General features: G+C 44.7%; 1 protein-coding gene across 2 annotated transcripts in view; it reads left to right on the top strand.

Moving 5' to 3' along the window:
* Positions 1-22,572, top strand: part of CEP128 (centrosomal protein 128) — a 704,507-nt gene that overhangs the window by 629,605 nt on the left and 52,330 nt on the right. For both annotated transcript variants that reach the window (XM_078659994.1, XM_078659995.1), the window contains exon 22: positions 10,352-10,465. In XM_078659994.1, coding sequence (XP_078516120.1) covers positions 10,352-10,465 — 114 coding nt within the window. The remainder of the gene's footprint in view (positions 1-10,351; positions 10,466-22,572) is intronic.

Raw genomic sequence — 22,572 nt, 5'->3', positions numbered from 1 at the left:
GTGGGCTGATGTAAGTTCAGGCTGTGGTTCAAGTAGGTGGGTCCACAGTTGTTGAGGATCTTGTATGCATGGATCAGGAGCTTGAACTGGCAAATTTTCTCTACGAGGAGCCAGTTGAGTTCCCTCAGGTAGGGGGTGATGTTGGTTTGTCTAGGGAGATACAGAACAAGTCTGGCTGTGGCATTCTTTATGGTCTGTAGTCGTCGGAAGAGATGAGCTGTGATCTCTGCGTAAAGACTGTTGCTGTAGTCCATTTGGCTGGAAATGAGGGCCCTGACAAAGGTGGTTCTTGAGCTTTGGGGTAGCCATTTGAATATCTAAGCATGCAGAGGATGAAGGAGGAGGAGACGGAGTTGACCTGAGTCATCATGGTTAGCTTATTGTCCAGAATGATGCCTAGGTTCCTAGTGTGGTTAGTGCTGGTAGGAGTAGGTCCGAGTTTTAAGACCACCAGGATGCGTCCCTTGGGGAGATTTTGTTTCAGAAAATCAGAACCCCTGTCTGGTCCATGTTGAGCTTCAGGCAGTTTTCCTTCATCCGTTTGGAGACGTCTGTCATGCAGTTGTGGAAACTGGTCAAGTGAGCTTACTTGCTTAATTTCTTAATTTAGTCGATTTTTTAAAAATGTATTGTTGTGGTTTTAATTAACTGAACAATAAAAAAAAGTTCACTGCTTCATTTCTCACCCATCCAGATGCATGCCCAGCCTAGCTTTGATAGTTGCAATAGCCTGGTGACAGAACTGAATGATCGTTTAGAACTCCTATTATCATTATGCTTTGTTGAGTAGATGTGGTATAACCTAATGAGAACTTTTCTGCAGTGCAGGTGGCCTTTGAAGATATGGGAAGGGACGAAGCAGTTAGTCACCTCTGAGGCTCCCTAATGACACGTCTAACACTTCTTCAATCCTTCAGTCTTAAAGACAAAACCCAGTCTTCTCAAAAGTCAGTCAATTTCTGGTGTTGATGAATGAGTCCACTTTGTGTTGGAAACTTTAACATCTGCTACTCCATGGAGAAGTGTTTGAGAACAGCGCCACTGAAGAGCTACTTTATTGTGATTTAGAAGTTGCGGGCACATCCATTTTCCTGTGCAATTTGTGTTGCCCCCATTTGTTTGATTCAACAACATTTGCTTGTTTATTTTCATACACCCAGTACTGCTACCCTAACAAGTCTCTGCAGACTTTAGGTAAAAACCCTATTTTAGATTCTGAAAATTGCATAAAATACCTGTTTCAGAAACAGAAACCCACTCTCACTATTTGGAAGTGGCAAATAGCTATCATTATGATTACTTGCCTCGTGAAATATCCTGTTTGTGCCATGCTAGCTTGTCACCCGCCATCTTAAAGACAGACACCAATGTGTTGAAAAGGGGTGGGTTAAAAAAATTGGAGGAAATGGTGTGTTTCACTCAACTCTACCTTGAGCTCATAAGTGAGATGTTCCACCTTTGAAGATGGAGAAATTGTTTTATAAAAATGGATATGTCCACAGTGGTCAAATCTGTGAAACGCAGGCAAGCTATTGCCTTCAAGTGACTGTGTGGCTTCAGAGACCACGTATAACCCTTAACTTTTGTCACATTTCCACCTGCTTATAGGAAGAACTTCAGGTCTCATTGGATTAAGAGCATTTCCTGTCTTCATCTTTTCATTAATATGGTCTTTGTAAACTGGTCATTTGGAGGATGGTCAGCAAGGGAGTAGAGTCTGTGGCATTTCTTTGTCACATATGACTAGACTTTAACCTTGCTCTCTTAGAAAACAAACTTCTGGGTGTGCCCAGAACAAGAAGCTGTGATGCCTCATCTCATCACCAGTGTTGTGTCCCTTTTGCTCACACAGAGGTCCTGTTCCTCGTAAATAGATTGTTCTCCAGGTCATCAATCTATATTGGATCTAAATGTAGAGTACCCTAAGATCTTTGCGTTTTTCAAGAACCAAGTGTAGGAGAATAGTTGAAATGTTCAAGGCCTGCAAGGAGCACGTGTCCCGTTGGCCCTTAAACGGCAAACTAAATCCTTGACTAACTGCAGAGCACATGATGAATTGTACACAGCATACTGCTATGATCAGCAGGTTTATGTTCCACTTTTGGACCTCCACAGGCACCATTTAAGGTCACCCTATGTCTCGTGCGCTCCGTGTAGAGGAGGCGAAAGGCTTTGGCGGTGCCAGGCAGCTGTTTAAGATACTGCATATCTGTGTTTTTGTTGTTTCCACTTGGATGCGAAGGCGAGGCATGCCAAAAGAAACCACAACAGCTGACGCCGAGTTATTGTGTTTTGGCATCCACTCCTGCCCACTTACACTAAGAGTTCACATGACGTCTCTGTCGAGCAGCCCTCCTGTGATAAAGTCCTTAGTGTCTGCACGGTGTGAGATGCTTACAGCAAAGCTGGCAGAACCTCGGCCTTTCCTTGGATGATGTTGTGAGATGTCAAAGAAAACAAAACGAGCCCAGTTTGAAGCAGCGTCCTGGCAGCGCCATATGCAGAGCAAGGTTCACAGTCTCCCTTCCAGCAGTTCATCGTCCCCAGGGGCTTCTGGGGAAGATTTTGATAGAGGCATCATTTATTTTTAGCCGTTCCAAAGTTCATTCCTCACTCTGGGGCGCTCCAGCCAAATAAACGTCCCCCCCACATTGTCTTCAAGACGTCCTAATATTGCAAGCTGCATGCAAGTTTGCAGCGACGCTCATGTGAGAGGTAACACTGAACGGCACCCATGTGGCCAATCAGCGTTGGTGCAGGAGGTCTGCGGGATGTTTCATGATTTCATGCAATGCTTCCTGACCTTTTGACCTCTATTGACCCCACTGAATAATACGTGGAAATCGGGGACACCTACAGGTACTTTACCTGTGGGAGATGTTCAAATTATGATGAAAAGTGCAGTCATGCCCCCAATCCAATAAAAACAGTGTAGGTACTTGGAGTCTATAAATGCCTGACCATATAAAACAGTGAATGGGAGAATGTGCAGCCTGGCAGTGTCTGTTGGCCAGTCTACCCCTGCACACATGCATAGATCACTAAGCTGTTAGATCGCTGGCTCTCTGTGCCGAAGCAGATGATTTTCTAAAGATGTATAAGCAGGAAGCAATTCGGAATTATTGTAGTCCAGTGCTTAATTTGTAAAATATTAAGTGCCAGGGCACTTACCAGGAGCACATGGCAACCTGCAGCACCCATTGCCCCTTCCAGAACTGCCATTTACAGTAACAACAGAACTAATCATCACACTCCTACAAGTCATGGCAATTAAGACACTCCTGTCAGGGTCAGACTGGGAACACAAACCAGGCCTGAGAATACAGGGGGAGGGCAGTACTAGTGAGAATCACTGCTGGCCGCCTTAGCACTGCTGCCGCCTTTGTACAGGGGGCGGAAATTGCAGCACTTCTGCAAAACAGGCCCCCAGTAGTTTTGTTACTACCCCCCACCTCTCGGAAACCGGCCCCCACCCTTCCGGCTCACTGGGAAATCACTCAGTGCCCTCTATGCCAGTCTGGCCCGACTCCTGGTCCGCAAAGATATAAGAAAGGCTTTTAGGGCAGGTATTAGTCATTTTTAATGTGCACTGGGGCCGTATTACACTAAAGGCGTATATTCATTGTTTGCACCAGGCACACCTTTACAAAGGTGCTCCCAGCACAAAGCATAATAAGCATTAGAAATGCAATAGGTCTTGCATTTTTTTGAGTTAGAGCTATTGACATAGCTCAACAGCTACCAGACTGAAATTGCCACTTTGCAGGTGCCGAACAGAGCATTGCTACGTGAAACGGGCTGAAAGCCTAAAGCTATGTTGATAGCCTACAAAATAAAAAGGCAGATCAGGATGACCAGAAGGAACAGCGGACGTATTGGAATGGCCAACACAAGCAAACAATGAGAGAAATCGCCTGGGCGTGACCCAAGCAGAAAATGCACCAATAAAAATCCTGTATTTCAAAATGGCACAACAACGTACAAATGGCAATTCATGGGCATGCCAAACGCTTATAGAGGAGATAACAACAGGTCTTGTAGACAGCGCATGCGACTGCCTAGGCGCACTCTAAAAATGTGCACTATTGCCATGAATGTGCTGCCCCCTGGGCAGCCACAAACTTACTGTGAAAAACTGAGCAGCTGCTATGAAGCCGCTCTGGATTTTCTCAGTGCAGGTGGCAACCCGACTGCACTTTTACAGGGGATTAGAGATCCCCTTGCAGGCAGGTGCAGTGAGTGACTACGCCCACCTGCAAGGCGATGTATGCGGGGAGTCCATGGGGCCCCCATTCCCCCCTCCAGAGGGATGCCATCAGGCTGCGCACTGTCAGTGCACCTCCGGAGAGCTCCTTTGCACCCGCGTCTTTAATATGGCGCAGACGCAAAGGGATTCCCTCATTTGCAAGGTGCCACGCTCCCATACAAATGAGGGAACTCCCTCTGAAGATAGGGCTGGCACTTTAAGTGCACCAGCGCTATCAGTATTACAGAAGGAGCCACACACGCGTCTGGAGCCCCTTTGATTATACCAGAGGCACGCAAAGCTGGCGAAAACGACTGTCGAGCTCCCGGAGCACTTAAATAATACGGACCTAGATGTTTCACTCATCTCTAAACTAGACAAACAGTACCACAATGTGGTGCAATGTCATAAGTGACGGTGTTGACAACTAAGTGCTCGTGCTGAGTACCAGAAACCACCCGCTCAAATTAAGCACTGTTTTAGTCAGTAGCTAATATACAAATCAGGTTGCAGCATATTTGAATGTGCACAGTGACTGTGTTTTTTCACGTTTTTGAAAAAAAATGTTTAGACATAGCTTTATGGATTTTGTTAATGCATATATCACATACATTGGAGAGGCAACAAGTATACTTCAAGTAAGTAGTATTATTTGCTGAAACTATCATCCTCTTAGTAGGTAAAATCTTTAGCTCAAAATAAATATGATTTTTGACAAAAAAAATGGTTAGAGTTAAATGGCTCTGCAGCCACTGGACTACATTCTGCGGACCACAGTTTGAGAACCACTGATTTGATGCATTTTGGTTTTCTATTAGAGCTTTCTGTCAAGAGCAAGCATTCTTAGTTTTCTTAAACGCTGAAATATTTAGACTTAGGAATGTTTCTCCTTAAAATTACTCTGACTGTTCCTTTTCATCTTTGAATACTCCGTAAACTTAACTGTACCTCTTGGCCTGGAAAGAACCAAAGATGTTCCATCGTCTTACTTTTTTCCCTTTCTCAAATTATGAGATTCCTGATTTCTAGTGGTGGGATCAAGAACTGCACTTGAACGCTGTTTGGCAATGCAATGGCTGTCCAGATCACAGAATGCGAGGTATTTTGATGCTTGCCCTCCTGCTCTCCGCAGTTTTTCAGTCGGGCGTTAACAAAGACCTTTCGGTTTTACTCAAATTATATTTCACTAAAACAGTATGTGTAACATGCCAAAAGAGGCTTCACCCAGCCCTCTTTACACATTAGTTTGGGATTGTAACATTTTACTTTAACAGAATACAGCATACAGCATGGGACAAGTGAGCGCATCCACAATCAAAGTAGTTCCCTTCAGTGCTGAGGACTACTATGGCAAAATGTGTTTTTTTCAGACAAAAAAACCCACATTTTTAGCTTTAGCCGAATCTTTTTTTTTTTATTGATGACAGCACAGCCGTTTCTTCAAGGTTTGCAAAACCAATGACAAAATAAGCATTTGCAAAACCAAAAGGCTTGCAGACAAACGTCATTGCTTGTGTTTTTTTTGTTGATAGGAGTAAATTGCAATTTGCTTTAAAATTAAATTACTGTGGTGTTTTTTTTTCATCGAAATGATTGTGCACCAGACGCCCCCCCCCTCCCACAAACACACATACGTTCTGTTGCTATCCTTTTACTGTCTTTTTGTGTCCAGGCAGTCCATAGTGCCACATTGTTTTAGTTTAAGGGCATGCTGTTTTAATTTACCAGAGCAGGAAATAGATGTTAAGCTACCCATAGAACAAAGTTGATTTGATTTGAAGGGGATTTGTAGAGCACAACTGTAGTAAGGGAGGATCCTTCTAGCATGGTTACCCACAATTTTTGCCAATTGTTAGTGTGTTTTGGACTAACCTGACTGCTAATTAGGACCCCAGTCACTCTGTTTTCTCCCTAATTTGACAATGGTAAGTACTTTGGTACCTTCCTAATTGGCTACTGGTGTAGCCTTCTAAGTCCCTAGTGTATGGTACTAAGCTACCCAGGGCAGTTACACAATGGGCCTCCCATGGGCTGCAGCATGTATTATGCCATCCAAAACAGATCACTCAACATTTGACTACAGGCATGCCATTGCAGCCTGTGTGAGCTAGTGTAAACACAACTCACAACAGATATACATTTTCAGGGTGCTTGGTTATAAGTGTGAGGGTGCCCTGCATGAGCAGGGCACCACCTAAAAACTCAGGAGTCGATTCTCTAGGCTTCGTAAGTGCAGTCAGCCATTTTATACAAGATGTCTAACTATATATTGGCTTTGTCCAAACAGGCCATCTTTAATATCAAACAAGTTGGTATCCTACCCCGACAATAATTCCAGTATTGGATGCAGGATCCCCTGTACTGGGGGTAGGCTCTCCTAGGGACCTACCTGTAGTCCCGGTACCAGTCTTTCAGGGTCTAACAGCAAGCTAGTGCTGCTGCCAACTACAGACCCAATTCTACCCTCCTGTTGCTGAGGCAAGCTCCAGCAGTGGAAGGTAAGACGATAGTTTTCCTGTCACATGGAGGTGTGACCACCTCCCAGACAGGACTTAGTGTATTGGGCTGGGGTGGGGGCATTTGTCAGCGCCACAAGAGTGCTTTGAAGGGCACATTTGGTGCTTTCTTTGCATTCCCCAGTTGAAACTAGTTTAGGGAGCTTTTTGCTCCCGCTCTGGCACAAAACTGGACAAAGGACATGGGAGTATCCTCCCCTCTGTCAAGCCCCTCCTCTGGAAGGGACTCCTGAATTGTTCCAACCCTTTCATTTGGGTACTTAAGGGCTAACCTATGAGTGACTCTTCAGATTCGTTGTGGGACAAGATTAAGCTCTAAAACCACTTCTACTTCTACCGTCTGGGCACTTTGGACTTCATTGGGCTTCACTTTGGCAACTGAGACTGCATCTTGCCTTTAAGACCTGGCTTTTTAGAGAAGCTTATCCTTAGACGTTCTAAGTTGTCCTCCTGTTGTTGTGTTATGCTCTGAAAACTTCCTACAGCGCCATGAAGCCTACGGGCGTACGTGCGCTTTATAAGCTAAATTTAACATAACATAACATAACATAACATCTTGGAAGACTCCTGCTGCTCCTGGTCTCGTCGTCCTGACAGTCTTCTGTTTCGTCTGTGCCTATGCTTCATCCAGGTTCTTATCCAGGCATGTGAGCGTCAAAGACAATGAAGGAATATCCATTGAAGTGAAAGAGTCACTCCACTGCATCTGCAGGCACCACAACTAAGCTAACCTGTCTGTTACTCCTGGCGTCCTCCAGACTTCGAAAAAGGCCCAGCAACAAAAGTGGTGGTTCTGCAACTCCAGCGGGGCTTGCATTGTCTTCTCACCAGGTTTGAGGCTAGTAACCCTCGTTGGAACAGCACCCCTGTGCACCGCGTGGAGTTGCCGTTGTCAGGGCTTGTTGACTCTCTTCTCCAGAGATCTTCGGGCTCTAAGAAGCTCCATCCTGGAGCATATCTCCCTGCCAAGATCTTCGTCCTCACCTTATCCTCTGCACCGTGGGCCTGCATCTTTGGTGATCTGCTCGAGGTCCTCTTGTGACTCCTGTGCCTTCGGCCTGTGGGTCCTCTTGCCAGTCTTCTTTGGCTCCAGTGGGCTCCCATGCTTGCTCAGGGCCTGCTCTGACTCTCCTGCACTTGGTGAGTCTCTTGGACCTTGATGCTCTCGACACTGCACCTTCTTGGTTTTCCACGTCTATTGCTCCTGTCAAGGCTTGTTGGGGCTCCCACCGGACACCGACCCCCTGTTTCTCGATTTCTGCCATGGGACAGCTCGTGAACGGCTCCTGGTCTTCCACAGCGTCGCCCCGTCCTCACTGCTGCAATAACAAGGTCACAGTTCACTCTTCTGCATCGTCTGTTACTGGTGTTCATTGGTCTTCCGTGACTCCTGGTCACTCCAGAGTGGCATAGACTGTCCCATCTGCTTGCAGGTACTCCTCTTCTAGTATCCACCCATGGATTCCTCCAGACTGTTTCACCTTCCTCGCCAGCGGCATCTTCGCTGAAGTACTCCATTGTGGTCTGTGGCGGTTTCGGACTTCACTTTGCACCTATGCACCAGCTTCCTTTTTTGTAGGTATCCTGGTTCCTGGGGTATCCACGGGTGGGGTGACTCTCCAACCTGCCATCTTCCACAGGGTTTCTTCAGTGAAGGGTTCTTCTTCTACAAAACTGCAACATCAGCTTCCCCGTTGACTTACATTGAGTATTCGGTGTGTTTCCATTCTGCACACAGCCTCTGTGGGTTTCTAGGTACTTACCTTGGGCGGTTCCTTGGTTCCCTAGCTCTTCTTTGACTCCTGGGTCAAGTCTCGATTTCGGTCATGGTTTGCATTCCACTGTATTAGTATATGATTTGGTCTCCCCCTTGAGACCACTATGTATTTGTGCTATATACCTGTTCTCCTTTTGAATTATTGTGTATATTGTTTTTATATCTCCGGGTAGGAGATATACCCATGTGTTAGTGAGTGTGTATAATAAATTACTATTTTTATAACTACCCTGTGTGGTTCTTTTTCGTTTAACCTACACTACATGATTAGTACTGGTAAAACAAACTGCTTAGCACACCTTCTGGACTAAGCCTGAAGGCTGTTCTCCATAGCTACCACTTAGAGAGCTTTCTATGGTTGTCTTGGTTGTCTAAGACTACTAAAACAACCATAAGGGTTGTCTGGATTAGTGCAGGGTGCTTCACTTAAATAAGTGTGCATCATATACTAAGCCAGCCTCCTACAGCAACAAATACCCAAAAGCGTCAAGGCGCTATAGTCGCAATGATAAGGGTCCACCAACCAGAATGTAATACGCAAGCTCCGAAAGATAGCCTATAGCATCAAAAGCCAGGTCTTCAATTCCTTCCTAAAGGGGGAATGAGATCTAATACTGGTCAAGTGACTTGCAGTGAGTTCCACAGTCTTGCTCATTCGACTGAGTAGGCTCTAACTCCCCATTTCTTCTGCGAAATCCGGGCACTGTCACCAGATTAAGGGGAGCTGAGTTAAGGTTTCTAATAGGGGTGTAGCTATGAAACATAGCCGTAAGCCCTGCCGGGCAGATTTGATAGAGGGCCTTGTGCACTAAGTGGAAGTCTTTGAACATAATACGTTTTTTTGTAGGGAGCCAGTGAATGTCATGTTGTCTCTTGGTCACTGGCTATCGTTTAGGAATGTCCCAGGTGAGCCACGCCACTGGCTGTAGTTTAGCTTGGTTGCTCTTGTTGGACTCCAAATATAGGGCATTAGAGTGTTCGATTCTAGACATGACTCGTGCCAGGGCCACTTGTTTTCGTGCTGCAAGGGGATTGAAAGGAATCATTTTCCTTAACATTCTGATCAGCCAGGACCATGTTGATACCACACGATTGGCCTGGAGGTCTAGGGAGAGCTGACAGTCTAGCAGGACCTCAGGTTCTCAGACTTCTCAGTAGGCATAGGTATAGTGCCTAATATCTCATTGAATAATAAAGTGGAAATCTAATTACATTGCTAAGGCTCTGGATGAAACCAAGGTACTCTTACATGTCACTCTGTACTTCTATGATGTAATATATATGTAGTGTCACTTGCACACTGACTTTGTCTCCAGAGCTTTGTACAACAATCACCAGGGAGTGTCTTCTGCTCTTAAGTAGATGCAACAAACTAGAGTGTTTGCCACTAGTATCTGAGAACAGCAGGCACGGGTACATCAGTCTGGATAAGATAACAAACAATGCTCCAAGTAATAAGCAGATACTTGCTGTCAAACGATGGCATTAAGTGTGGAGGGCAGAGACTGGACCATGGATGTGCCTGGCTGGTGCAGAGAGAAAATACATGCAATGCCAATCGACGTTTCACAACACTGGTCTCAGGAAGGGTTAAATCATTTTAAATTCAGAAAAGAATGAACCTACAGTTCTTTGGGGTGCACATAGAGGAAGGCCTGTGGGTATGGGGCCCTTCTTTATGGTTCAAAGCAAGATAAGAATAATGCATGTAGCCTCTGTGTTCACTCCTCCCAACCTGGCAGTACTGCTTTTCTGCCTCGCCTCCTCCAGCTGTTTCTTCCCATCATCTCATCTCGTTTATTTGGTTTCCAGGAATCACAACAGCAGAGGGAGATCATTGAGGAGAGGTACTCGAAGTACAGGGAGATTGTGAGCTCTCTGCAACAACAGCTAGAAGATTCAAAGCGCAGGATTCAGGAATACAGAGTAAGTATCTCCTTGCACAGACGCGTGTACATCTTCCTCTGGTATGACCTGATAACTGCATGCTGTTGGCTCCTGTTCATCTCTACTGACACATTTTGGGTCATATGTATGAAATGGGGTTTTGCTTTTCTAAAGATTATGCTCCCTGGTGGTGAAACAGCCATTACAACATAGCTAATTCCCAGCATAACTTTACAACACAAGCGTTACCACGCATGCGTTGTAACAACCGGTAGTCCTACTACGCATTTTTTCACAACGCATGTGCTTTTACCACGCATGCCTTTACGACGAATTTTGTTGTAAAGGTATGTGTGGTAAAAGCACATACCTTGTAAAAAAATATAGGTGAACCACGTCGTTGTGAGGAAACAGGGGCTCTTCCTTACAACAACGTGCACCGCCCCTCAGACGACCAGAGGGAACCAGGAACCACGAGGAGAGAGAGGTAAGGGGGATTGGGCCTGGGTTGGTGGTTACTTTTTTAGGGTAAAAGTGGGTCGGGATCTGTGTCGGGCAGGGTACTGGTTTAGGGTTGAGGGGGGTCATGCCGGATAGTGTTTTAGGGTAAGGAGAGGACTGGGGGTTGTGGGTGTTTTGCAGGGTAGTGTGTTAGGGTTTAGTGTAGGGTGCTGGGCATGTTCAAATAGTGTTTTGGTGTAAAGGTCGTGCAGTGGTAGGGTTGTAGGGTTTAAGGTAGGGTCGGGGGTCGTGCATTTTAGTGTTTTTGGGTAGGGAGAGGACATGGGGTTGGGGAAGGGTCATGCAGGGTAATGTTTTAGGGTTTAGAGTAGGGTCATGGGGGTCTGCAGGGTAGTGTTTTAGGGTAGGGAGAGGGACTGGGGGTTGGCGAAGGGTCATGCAGGGGTGGTGTTTTAGGGTAGGGGAAAGGATTGGGTCTCGGGGGTCATTCAGGGGTACTAAATTAGAGTTTAGGCTAGTGCAGGGTAGTGTAACTTACCTTAGATACTTTTACCAAGAGTATACCTTTACCACGCATGCCTTTGCGTTGTAATGGCATGCGTGGTAAAGGCATATTCGTGGTAAAAGTATGCGTTGTAATGGTAGGTCGTGGTGAATGACTACGCGTAGTAATGCCCGTGTTGTAAAATGATACGCGTGATATTAGTACACGTTGTAACGTGTCATATTCTCCGTGTTGTAATCCACAATGCCATCATCATGACTCCTTGTGCAACAGGAAAGGTGTTTCCACATCTATGTATCCCGCAAAGATGCTCATGTGATCGCACGACACTGAATGGTTGTCAAATGGTTTCTCCTGCCCAAATGGTCTCTATAATTCCATTATTCTAAGAATATCATCAGTCTAGTCACTATCCTTTGATCTGAGCAACCACCCTATAAACTTTCAGATTTATTATTTTGGTACATAAACATTCCTTTTAGAAACACCCTATACTAACTAATCTCCTATTCTTAATTTACACCCTGTGCCTCAGTTTATTTCATAACCAGAGAATGCATTTCTGTTCTAAATTGTAAATCTGCCCAGCACGTTTTGTATTTTTTTTTACGGTAGTTCATTTCTGTAGAATATGTACATTTTTTCATCTTCCCTGACTCCCAATGGAATCCATGAATTTTTATTTAGGCCACTAGTATCACAGGTAACCATTATTATGATCATGGTTTAGCCATATCAATGTTCAGTCTCTTTTCTGTAGGAAAGTATAATTTCTATCAAATTATTATTTGGAAATGGAATATGTAGCCCGAATTCTCATTTATTTTGAATGAGAAAATTAGTCAATATCCCAAAAAGACGTGTGTTTATAGTGGTGAAGCATCACATTTACTGCTCTTGTTGATAAATACTAGGGAACTGATTTTCAAATGCTCATTAATTTACTTTCATCTATGATTCGACTGTGAAACTATACATTTTAAAAGGGGGATATCAAAGATGTGATGACCATCACTCAAATGTGTTTCATCTAAAGATGCATGCAGATAACATTAGGTTCCCAATTAAAACACAGATATTTGGACAGTGTTTATAGCAGTGTATTATTACATTTGCCACTGACTGTACAGAAGTATGAAAAACGTGTGTTGACATTTTTATTAATTGACTTAAAGGCGGTCTATTTTGGTGGATTCTGATCAATGCTATCGACGGTGTGCTGTAGTTTAATGTTCTTTATTATAACAGGTTCTAGACACCTAATGCAAGTCAGTAGAAACATCTCATTGAAGGACGTTTCTATTTCTGTTCCAGCCATCTCTGACCTTCAGGGAAATTCTGCGGAAATCCCTCCTAAAACGTTGATTCCTATTGGGTCTTTACTTACCAAGAACCCTCTTTCCATGTTTAAGGCAGCACGACCCACATCTCGTTGCTAATTCTGACACTTGTTGGTACGGTTTCACTGGAGGGGGGGTCGACACAGCTTTTGCGGATGAGAAATGAGTTGAAATCTTTCACAGTAGAGCCGCCAGTGTTGCATCACCCTAGCAAATGGGCTGAATGTGACGGGCCCGGTCCTTTTATATGGTCATAAATATTGAGGCCACTGATTGTAGGTGAAGCCTTTAGATAGATTGTGGTTGATGTTCAGTGTCTGACCAGGAACGTCCGTGTGGTTTTCTGTTGCAGTAAAGGCAAGCTAATGTATTATAAAAAATCTCGGCCTGTCTTTCTGTTATGCCTCAATGTTGATTGAACCTCTTGGTGCTATTAATGGGCATGTTTCATGTGGATGAGTTCTATATGTGCCACTGACGGACTTCCCGGATTCTCTTTCTTGCGCTCTTCGCTGCATTGATGTTACGAAGTTTAGTCTTTCCTTCTTGTATATGAATCGAGCCTTTGTCGAAAACACTAACCCAGAGTGGCTTAGCTGAAACCATCGCAGGTTCTCTAGAAAACGTATATGAATGTTTGCATACGATTACTCAAAGCCATGTCTGCATGTGTAAATTAACATTGTGTGCAATTTTCCATATGAAAATGTATTTCAATCCTGCAGTTGTTCTTTGGGAATTTTTTTTTGTAATCATGGAGAAATTGTTTTCCCCATGGAGATTCGGCATTTAGCATAGACTATCCAACATTTAGGGCGGTGTTCGTTTCCCATTCTCACTCTGGAAACATATTTACTCCTGCCTCCGACAAGAGAAGATCTGAGCCAGTTTAAGTGTTCCCTGTCTTCCCTTATATCTTCTAGAGGTGGATAACAAAGCTCTGGTTGGAAACCAGTTACAACCTGGCTGTGTTCCTCCCTGTTGAAGGGTGGTCTTTAATTTACTTGCTGTTATACCTGACGCCAGAACGCCCTCCTGGGCAGCTGTTTCCACTCTAAAAAATTCACATATATCATATCATTTCTAGGCATTCCCGCCCTAGGACTCCCACTCCATGCCCTGGGAGTGGTTGTCCCTAAACAGCACGTTATCAGTTAAACCATGCTTTGTGAATCACAAACATCACTTTAAACGTGTGCAAACGCCCGTTAGTGCGTGTTAAAAGAATTGAAATGTGCAAATGGTTTTGCAGATCAGGCCCAATCAGTGCAAAATTGAAATGGCGTGAGGAAAACCGCAAGCCAATAGACGTGCTTGAGCTGTGAAGCCCAATCCTTACTGCTACCCCTTGTGTTTCTTGTGCAGGGCCCACCAGTGACGTATGCCACATATGCATGTCACTGGAGGTAGCAGCATACACACCTCGCAAGCAAGCAGGTGCAAGTAATATTGAGAACTTGGAAAAATGCTACTTCCTCTTAGCAAGCCTCCGCCGGAATGATGATCAGATTAACAGCTTTGGAAATATGATAAAATTTCGACATTCTCCACCTCGCCTCCATTCCAGCTGGAACCCTCGCCCTCCCTGTCTGAGCTGGCTCCCCTGGCCCCTGCACTTTACCAAAAGACCGCAGCACTGATTACCCTTCAGATAAGAGCAGGATTGCACTGCTTCCATTTTGAAGAGCCTAATTGGTTTTTGCTCAACAAACACTTGCTGTCACCACAGCAGTAAATCGCACAGACTGTTCAGAACTAATTTGGCAGGACTTATCTGATTCCACTGGTCAGCCAAAAGCATTTTAATTGAAGCAATCCCTCTTTCTGCCTGGCTGTGTCCCTTTTTCCCATTTTTCAACTTCCTGATATGCAGGTTTTGACTCCTAAAGGGGTCCGGGAGAGTCCTTTCTGACCTCTTTTACCTTGTCCTTCCACACACTTTCTCTCCCTGTTGCAGGTTGTGCAAGGGTGCTTAATGCAAAAAAGGAAAAGCCCCCATCCTCTGGTTTAAAAGCAAAAAAGGATAATTGGGGTACAGTGGACATCAGAACCGCCTACACCTGCTACATATTATTGAGGGCCACGGCACTGCCTAGCGACAGTGTTTGCTTACAAGGTTATAGATAGTTCCTTTTCTGAAGAGCTCAGTAAATTCTTTGGGATTGGACTGTGGTCATATTTTAATGCAAACGATTCTTGGTAAAAAGAACCTCGAGACTTTGATCTGTACTGCATCGTGGATGCCTCCACTCAACTATTTGTTAAATAATTTAGTTTTTGTCACTCCATAAGAGCATGCACAGGTTCAACTGTTTAGACCATCAGGTTTGTCCTGTCCCAAGCATTCTTTAATCCTGTTAGACTCTTTGTACCTATTCTATAATGTTTTGGGATGATTGTCTCCAGGCATTTGCTTTCTTTTGCCGAGTGATATTTGGATCTGAATCAGTTGACCCCCCCATCTGCTGTCATTCAATGTGTCTTAGTCCAACCCTGCGTATACTGTACAAAGCAGGGGTTGCCACTGATAGAAAGAAAAGCATGCCTTGCATTTCCGTTGCTTCTTGTAAATAGTCGTACAGGGGTCTTACAAGGTATGGTGGTTTAGTCTTTGCCTAAGAGATGGTCTCACTTTAGCTGAATTCAATTACCAAGAATGAGGTATCACTTTGGAATTGGTTTAGAAGCTGCCAGGTAACGTTATCTAGGATCTGTACTCCCACTAACTTAGAACAAGTCACCTACCATTCACAAGTCTTAAGCATTTGAGCTGAACTGTATTTACAGACAATGTCTCAAATTATTGTTACTGATTAATGGCGCCGCGGCCAGGGCGACTGACGCTGGAATCTGGGGATCAGGGTTCGATCCCCGGCTCCGGCGGCAGGTTAGCCCAGCATCATGCGACTCTGGGCAATAGCTTGCTTAATCTTCCCGACGGCCCCCAGCGCCTAGAGACCCTAACGGGTGATTGTGCGCTATACAAATGTGGATTATTATTATTATTATTATTATTATTAATGAAACCGTTTTCACTCTGCTTTGACTTTTACTCTTGTTTTTTTTTGTGCATAGCCATATTACATAATACATACATGTATTGTAAATTTAAGCTAAAGAGGTGGCCAGGGCACCTTCAGTAAAACTTTAACCGTTTCCCTTTTCTCCTGCTACAACGCATAGGCATAAGATGCTGAAGATGCATATGTTTGGGGGTCTGAATGGGTTCTTCCAGGCATCATTGCCAGAGTAGATAGCTAAGACTCAGCTGTTAAGTCGTGCAGAACTAGACCGTGAGATAAAAGCAGCCCTGGTAATTGTCAACCCATATATATTTGGTTAAAAATGAGGACTAACACATCATTATATAATGCAATATTCTTATCATGTTGACAGAATAGTCATTTGTTTTGCAGGCAGTTCTGAAGAGAAACTCATTAAGTATTCTAATGCTTCTGGGTCTGTCACAGTACCAAAGAGCATTATGTCTCTGCACCATCAAATCATTTGCATCCTTACAAGAAGAAATGCTGGTTGCTCAGAGATGGTGTAAGAGTTGGAAAGGCCAAGAATCCCTCAGGCCTAATTGCCATTTGTTTGGTAACCCTGTTGAAACATGGGTCTAGCAGTGGCGTAACAAAGCCCCCCCCCCAAACCCTGCAGTGCTGGGGCGGGGGGAGCACGAGCTCCAGATCAGTTCAGTTCCCTGGCCTGAGCTCTCATGAGTAAGCCAAAAGGGGGGACTCCATGTACTTTGCAGGGGGGGCTCCTCAAGTTTCTTTACTCCTCTGGGTCTAGAATAGAAGAGCAATGACTTTCTCGTTTATTAGCTGTTGGGTTTCCAGCCTAACATCCAAACCTAGATGCTATATTTGCTCTGAATGTATCACATCTACCCTATTAATGGTTGATAAATGTTTCCCACAGATTGATGTTGAGGAGAACCAAATTAAGGGGCTTGTGAAGATATTTCATGTGGTCTCCTTGAGAATCAGGGACAGTTTGTGCCTTGAAAATTTCAAATATAAAATAGCGTGAGTAACTCTTCTTCTGTACTTCTCAACACTCATTACCAGCGCGAAGACACCTAGCTGCACAGACGTGTGAGAAAGTGTCTACCATTGTGGGTCAGAGACATATGTGCAGAGAGATGCAAGAATGAGGAACATTTACATCCAAGTTAAGCTTTTTCCAATACATTTTAGTTTTGTTGTTTATCACAAGAAATGCAATTTACTAGGCATGCCCATCAAGGCTGCTGCTGGGAGATTTTCTGCAAAAGAAAGAAATGGAATGACTGAACTCTGCCAGATCATTGCAGTGATACCTGTAGTCTCTATATGTAGTCTAGCTAACGAGCAGACCTTTGAAAACAACCACATGTCTTTTCAAACCTCCCAAAAATGTCACATCATGTTCTGATGCCCTAAATAAGTACACCCACAGATCCTTTCAGAAGGATCTCAGTCAACCGCAAACTTTTCTTTAAACTCACAATAGATTGGACTTTTCCTTGTATATGACAGTTACCTTTTCCAGCTGCACCATGGAGACCTGTACCGTCATTATAGACATTTTCTTGCTCTCATTTCGTTTTTCCTCCTCCCTGTTCCTGGAGCTAAGATGAACGTTGTTTGGCTTTTGTACTGCATTGACCTTGTGGATTGTGCAATAGAAAAAACTCTACCCTTTATATCCATTACCCTGAAGACGAGGATGACTCACAATCCCCTCTCCCTGTTGTTGCCTCTCACTTGTATTCTGTAGCTATTATTAACAAAGAAAAGCAAGACATGCTATTAGATCAATTGGCCATGAAAAGGATAGAATCTTTACTCTTGAACTCCTCAGCCAAGCCAGAGATCCCGAGGCATTCTTATGACATTTGTAGGCTATTTTGTTGATGTTGTCGGGCTTTATTTTACCTTTATTAGCATATCCAGCTACATTTCCACCTATGGTGAGTGTGTGCTCTTTGTTTTTCATCTCTTTCCCTTGGCAGTCGAGGTCAGTTCTTTCAGGTATTGGACCGTCATATTGAGTTTATTACATTTACCAGAAGAGATGATATAGAGTTCACTATACCCTCAGAACTCCTAACGCTGGATCCAGGACGGGGAAGTACTGTCTCGAGGAAAGCTACTCGCTGGGCTTTTTTGTTTGGCTTTTTTGTTTATTTCTGACCTAGCCCTTCAAGGAGCAATAAATAATATGAGTGTCTTTGGCTTCACCTTTAAAATAGGTTACCAAATAGATACTGCTCTGGTATGTATTCAAAAGAGGAAGTATCTGCGACCAGAAGTCTCGGTTAGAAGAGCAAGGTACATACCTTTGGTAATACTCTTTCTGGTAGAAACTTTATCTAGCCAGAGATTGCTCTATGACCGTCCAATCCACTCTGTGATTGGACCCTATCCATTAGTAAAATTCCAAGTGTAAGAATCTGCACACTGATCACAACCAATTTGGTACTAGGGCTCTGCGTCTTGGGGTGCAGACAGCCTCGAAGGCCCCTGACGTTATCCTGCAGGAGTGGCACCAATATAAGCCTGCATGTCTTTTCCAGATTGGAACCACATCAGTGCGGAGCCATGCGGCGCCACCTACTGATGTGCAGAGGTACTGCTGAAAAGTTTCCGCATCCAGTTTGATGCCTGGGGAATATTAAAAAGGGTGAGGAATCTACAGTTACTTAAGAGTCACTATCAGAAAAAGTGTTACCAAAGGTTAGCAACTTGTCCTTCGTTAATAAATTTGACTGCTCACCCAGTTGCAGCCCATCTGACAAACCAAGAGTTTGTTGCTGGTTTGATGGCTCTTTTGATTGCTGAAACCGCCTCTGCTGCTGCAGTAGGATCAGTTTTAACAAAAACACAAACCGTGCTGGCCTGCTCTCCATAGAGTGGGAGTCCAGTTGGCATTTTTTTTGCTTTCCAAATACAACCTCCCAAAGCAGCCACTTGTATTTGGGGGGAAAAAAAATTCAGCCACTTAAAAAAAATTCTCCTAACACGTTTCATACATTTATTTTCCTGTGGTGTGATCCCATGCAGCATATGGGGGGTCACAGATAGATACAATGAACAGCTGGAAAGGCATAAGGAGGCCCATCCTAAATAGTGAGTGTTTCCAATAGCACTTTGCTATGGCTCCGCTCTTGGAAAAAACATCACTTTTTCTGCCTCTTTATAAGGCGAAGAATCAAGAGGTTGACGGATAGGACATCCAGGAGCTTTTGGTGAATGCCCCGTTACTGTCAATCTCTGAATAAGCCAAGAAGTGTTATCTTAATGGAACTTCGGGCTGTTTAGAGGCCTGTGTTTATGGTTAGGCAGAAAATGAATCATTGTAATTAGTGTCTTTTCTTGTTAGGTCGAGCCTGTCCCATTCCGCAGGAATGGATAGGATCGAATTCAAGTGCTCGATCGGCTAGTGAAACCACTGGCGTTTCTTCACAGTGCATGTGAGGTCATGTAGCCACAAAGCGGGTCACGTGACCACACAAGCACGAGCATCTCCGTAATCCGCCTGCCCCCACCAGGCTCGCATTCCCGCCCCCTCACCAGGCCGCACATCTGCCTGCCACACTTCTCCTCCCCTCGCACGCATTCCGCTGCCCCTCCTTTCTCCCCCCCCCCCCCCGAAGCCTCGCAAAATCACCCCTCCTTTCTCCCCCTGCCCTGCTGCTCCCTTGATCCATTTTGGCTCTCGCATTCCCGCCCCCTCACCAGGCCGCACATCTGCCTGCCACACTTCTCTTCCCCTCGCACGCATTCCTCTGCCCCTCCTTTCTCCCCCCCCCGCCAGAAGCCTCGCAAAATCACCCCTCCTTTCTCCCCCTGCCCTGCTGCTCCCTTGATCCATTTTGGCTCGCAGCGTTCACAAATCCAGTCTCACTTCGTTTACATGTGTATTCATTCTATGAGGGTTGGCAACTCGTACAGTATTAAGACCGATTCAGTTTCTCCAAGGTTAGAAAATGTACACTCCAGTCACCCGGGCATTCCATGAAGTGTTAGAAAACTCACGTTGCAAGTGTAGATTCGTTCTCAAAGTGGTCCGAAAACATCTACGCATTCACTGATTCAGTCCCAGAGTTTAGGAAAAACATTATCCGCCTATAGGTGAATTTGTTTTGTTAACCTTGCTTCAAAATTAAGTCTCACGGAGCAACACAACTTGTTGTTCAGTTACAGCCTCCTTGCCAGCGAAGTGATATTATATCCACGGATTTACTCTCGTTAGTTTTGACCCAATCTCTGTATTTTGTCACCTTTTGCAACCCTTGGTTCCCGAAACGAGGGGAAGCCGTGCCTGACCCCGGCATGGAGGAGAGGCTGGCCTGGTTTTCATCAGTATCTCACTTTCCCTTGAACTCGGCTGTCTGGGCTGTCCTTATCATGCCAGACACCGAGCACGTCCGTGGAAAACTCTGCCTGGCATGCAGTTGACTCTTCTCAGCTCTTCAGGGGCCATATCACACCCGATTAATCTGCAGTCCGTTCCGCTTTTGTAACTAGACTGTTGCAGATTCTCAAACCGAACCATCTCAGTCCTTATTGTGAAGATACAATGACTAGCAATCCAGCTCGCATATCAGGCCAGACCTAGACTTCTGCAACGGTAATCTCCTGTGCACCTTTAGATCAGAACCTGTCAATCATCTGCTGATTCAGTTTTGTTGCTTTTAAATGTCACTCTGCCTCCAACCCTTCACTCTTGCTGTTTGCATGAAAGCAGATTAGCTATTCACGCCTGATGGGCATTATCTATTCATGAATGAATTACCATATTTATGTAATATGGTATACCAACGTTGTGCTGCTACCAGCGTCTCCATTTAAACATGCATCTGGGGCATACACAACGAGGTCTGTACAGGATCACGGAGCATGTCAAGCCATTGAGACCTGGCGTGAAATTCACAACTCACAGATTAAGGCCCTGTGACTCGGCCTCTTGGTAGCACAGGCAGGGCTGTCTCTTGAACCGGTTGCGTGTATATCTAGTTATTCGTCTTTCAGCTGTCTGATCTTACATGTACCACCTCACCTCCCTTTCTTCTCATCTCCCTCTGCAATTTACTTTCCTGCTTCTCTATCTCCATACCGCCCCTCCATTTTGATCTACCTGGCAATCTGTCTTTATAAATCTATGTTGTGGCCACATAAAAGACTTCCGATCTCTTGTGACAAGACAAAAGGCACATTTTGGAACAAGCATTGGCATAGCCAATAGGTCTCGCTTGTGGGACCTTATAAGTATTTTGTTTTGCAGCACAATATCCTTGTAACTAAATACTTATAAGGTCCTACAAGCGAGACCTATTGGCTATGCCAATGCTTGTTGTCATAGCGCTTACTTGTTCTCTGGACTGAGCGCTTGCCTACAGGGTGTAGCTTGGTCAGTAAGACTCGAGGGGTGAAGGATGAGCTTCAGATTTTCTGGCAGTCTCGCTGGGATTCACACACATATGAGCAACTGATTACTCAGAAATTTTTATGGGAAACTATCTGGTGCCCATTCAGTATCCGGCTCGGGTGTCACCTCTGGCAAGTTCTTACTACTAGAGGGGTATCCAAAGATATTGGAGTAGACGCCTCACTCACTTATCGTGACATGCTTCATCATCGGCGCCTATCCACAACCTGGTAAGATGGTACTACCAGGGCGGACTCAACCATAGATGGAAATGGGAATTCTTATATAAAGTAAGCTGGATGAACAGGGACCCAGAAAGGTGATTTATTGAAAATACCTCAAGGTAAACCCAAAGTGTTTCCTTTATTAAGAGGGTACCTAGGGTATGGATACAAACTTGAGTTTATTGGGTTCTATTGAATCTTTCCAGTCAATTATACAATATCTTTGTGCCAACATGTTTTGGCCCTCACTATGAGCCCGGTCTGGTCTTGGGGCCTTCGTCAGGGTTGTCTCGTCGGTGTCCCTGTCCTTTCTTGTGCACGCACACCATGCACACTTGCAGCCTAAAGCTCTCACCTGTCTTAGTTCTTTGCTTCAGAGGATTTTCTCCTCTAATATGACTTCTCAAGGGTAATGCGGATCGTGCGGGGTGGTGCCGTCTTGTAGTCAAATATTCGTCAGAGAACAGGCACCTCAGAATTACCTAGGTCCTGCCGCTGCGACTTCCGCTGGGATATCATGTTAAGTATTATATGAGAAGCAGCGCTTGAGGGAGGCTTAAGGGCCAATGGAAAGGAGTGCGGATTGTGGGAGGGATCCACAGTATTTTGTAAAATATCCATGGTTTAAGATCTTCAAAACAGATGAATGTGTGTATTTTTGTCTGTGTATTTAAAAAACCCAGGTGAAATCTGACAGACATCTTACCATACCGACTGAAAACACCTGTACCCAACTATTTACTAAATAACACATTTATTACGGGGGTGCCCCCCCCCCTAAAGCTACGCCCCTGCTTGTCCAGAAAAGTGTAGGGCAGAGGCTGGAATCCTGGCAGTGACAAATGAGTTTATGGTGCGGGCCAAAGGACAAAGGACTTAGGGCTTCTGAATTCTTGTGCCAGGATCTGACTTTCTTATGTTTAGTCATAGTACACTTGTAGAGCTCCCACTTCAGTTGATAGTGGTTCATACCGATGCGTTGTAAAGGAATGCAGCTTAGTGGTAATGCAGCTTAGCTCATGTAAAGCGCTCTGATCCCTTCGGGTCAGGTCTGCGCTAAATAAAACTCGGGGGGGGGGGGAACACCATATAGCCCCAGAAGCATTTCAGGTGTCCTTATAACTCCCAGAGGCCAGTTTATTCAGAAAGTTCCTTCTTGGACTTGTAGGAATAAAATGTGGATGCCCGGCTGCA

The sequence above is a fragment of the Lissotriton helveticus genome, chromosome 9 (assembly GCF_964261635.1).
Source record: "Lissotriton helveticus chromosome 9, aLisHel1.1, whole genome shotgun sequence".
Lineage (NCBI taxonomy): Eukaryota > Metazoa > Chordata > Amphibia > Caudata > Salamandridae > Lissotriton > Lissotriton helveticus.
This window is presented reverse-complemented; position numbering and strand designations above follow the sequence as displayed.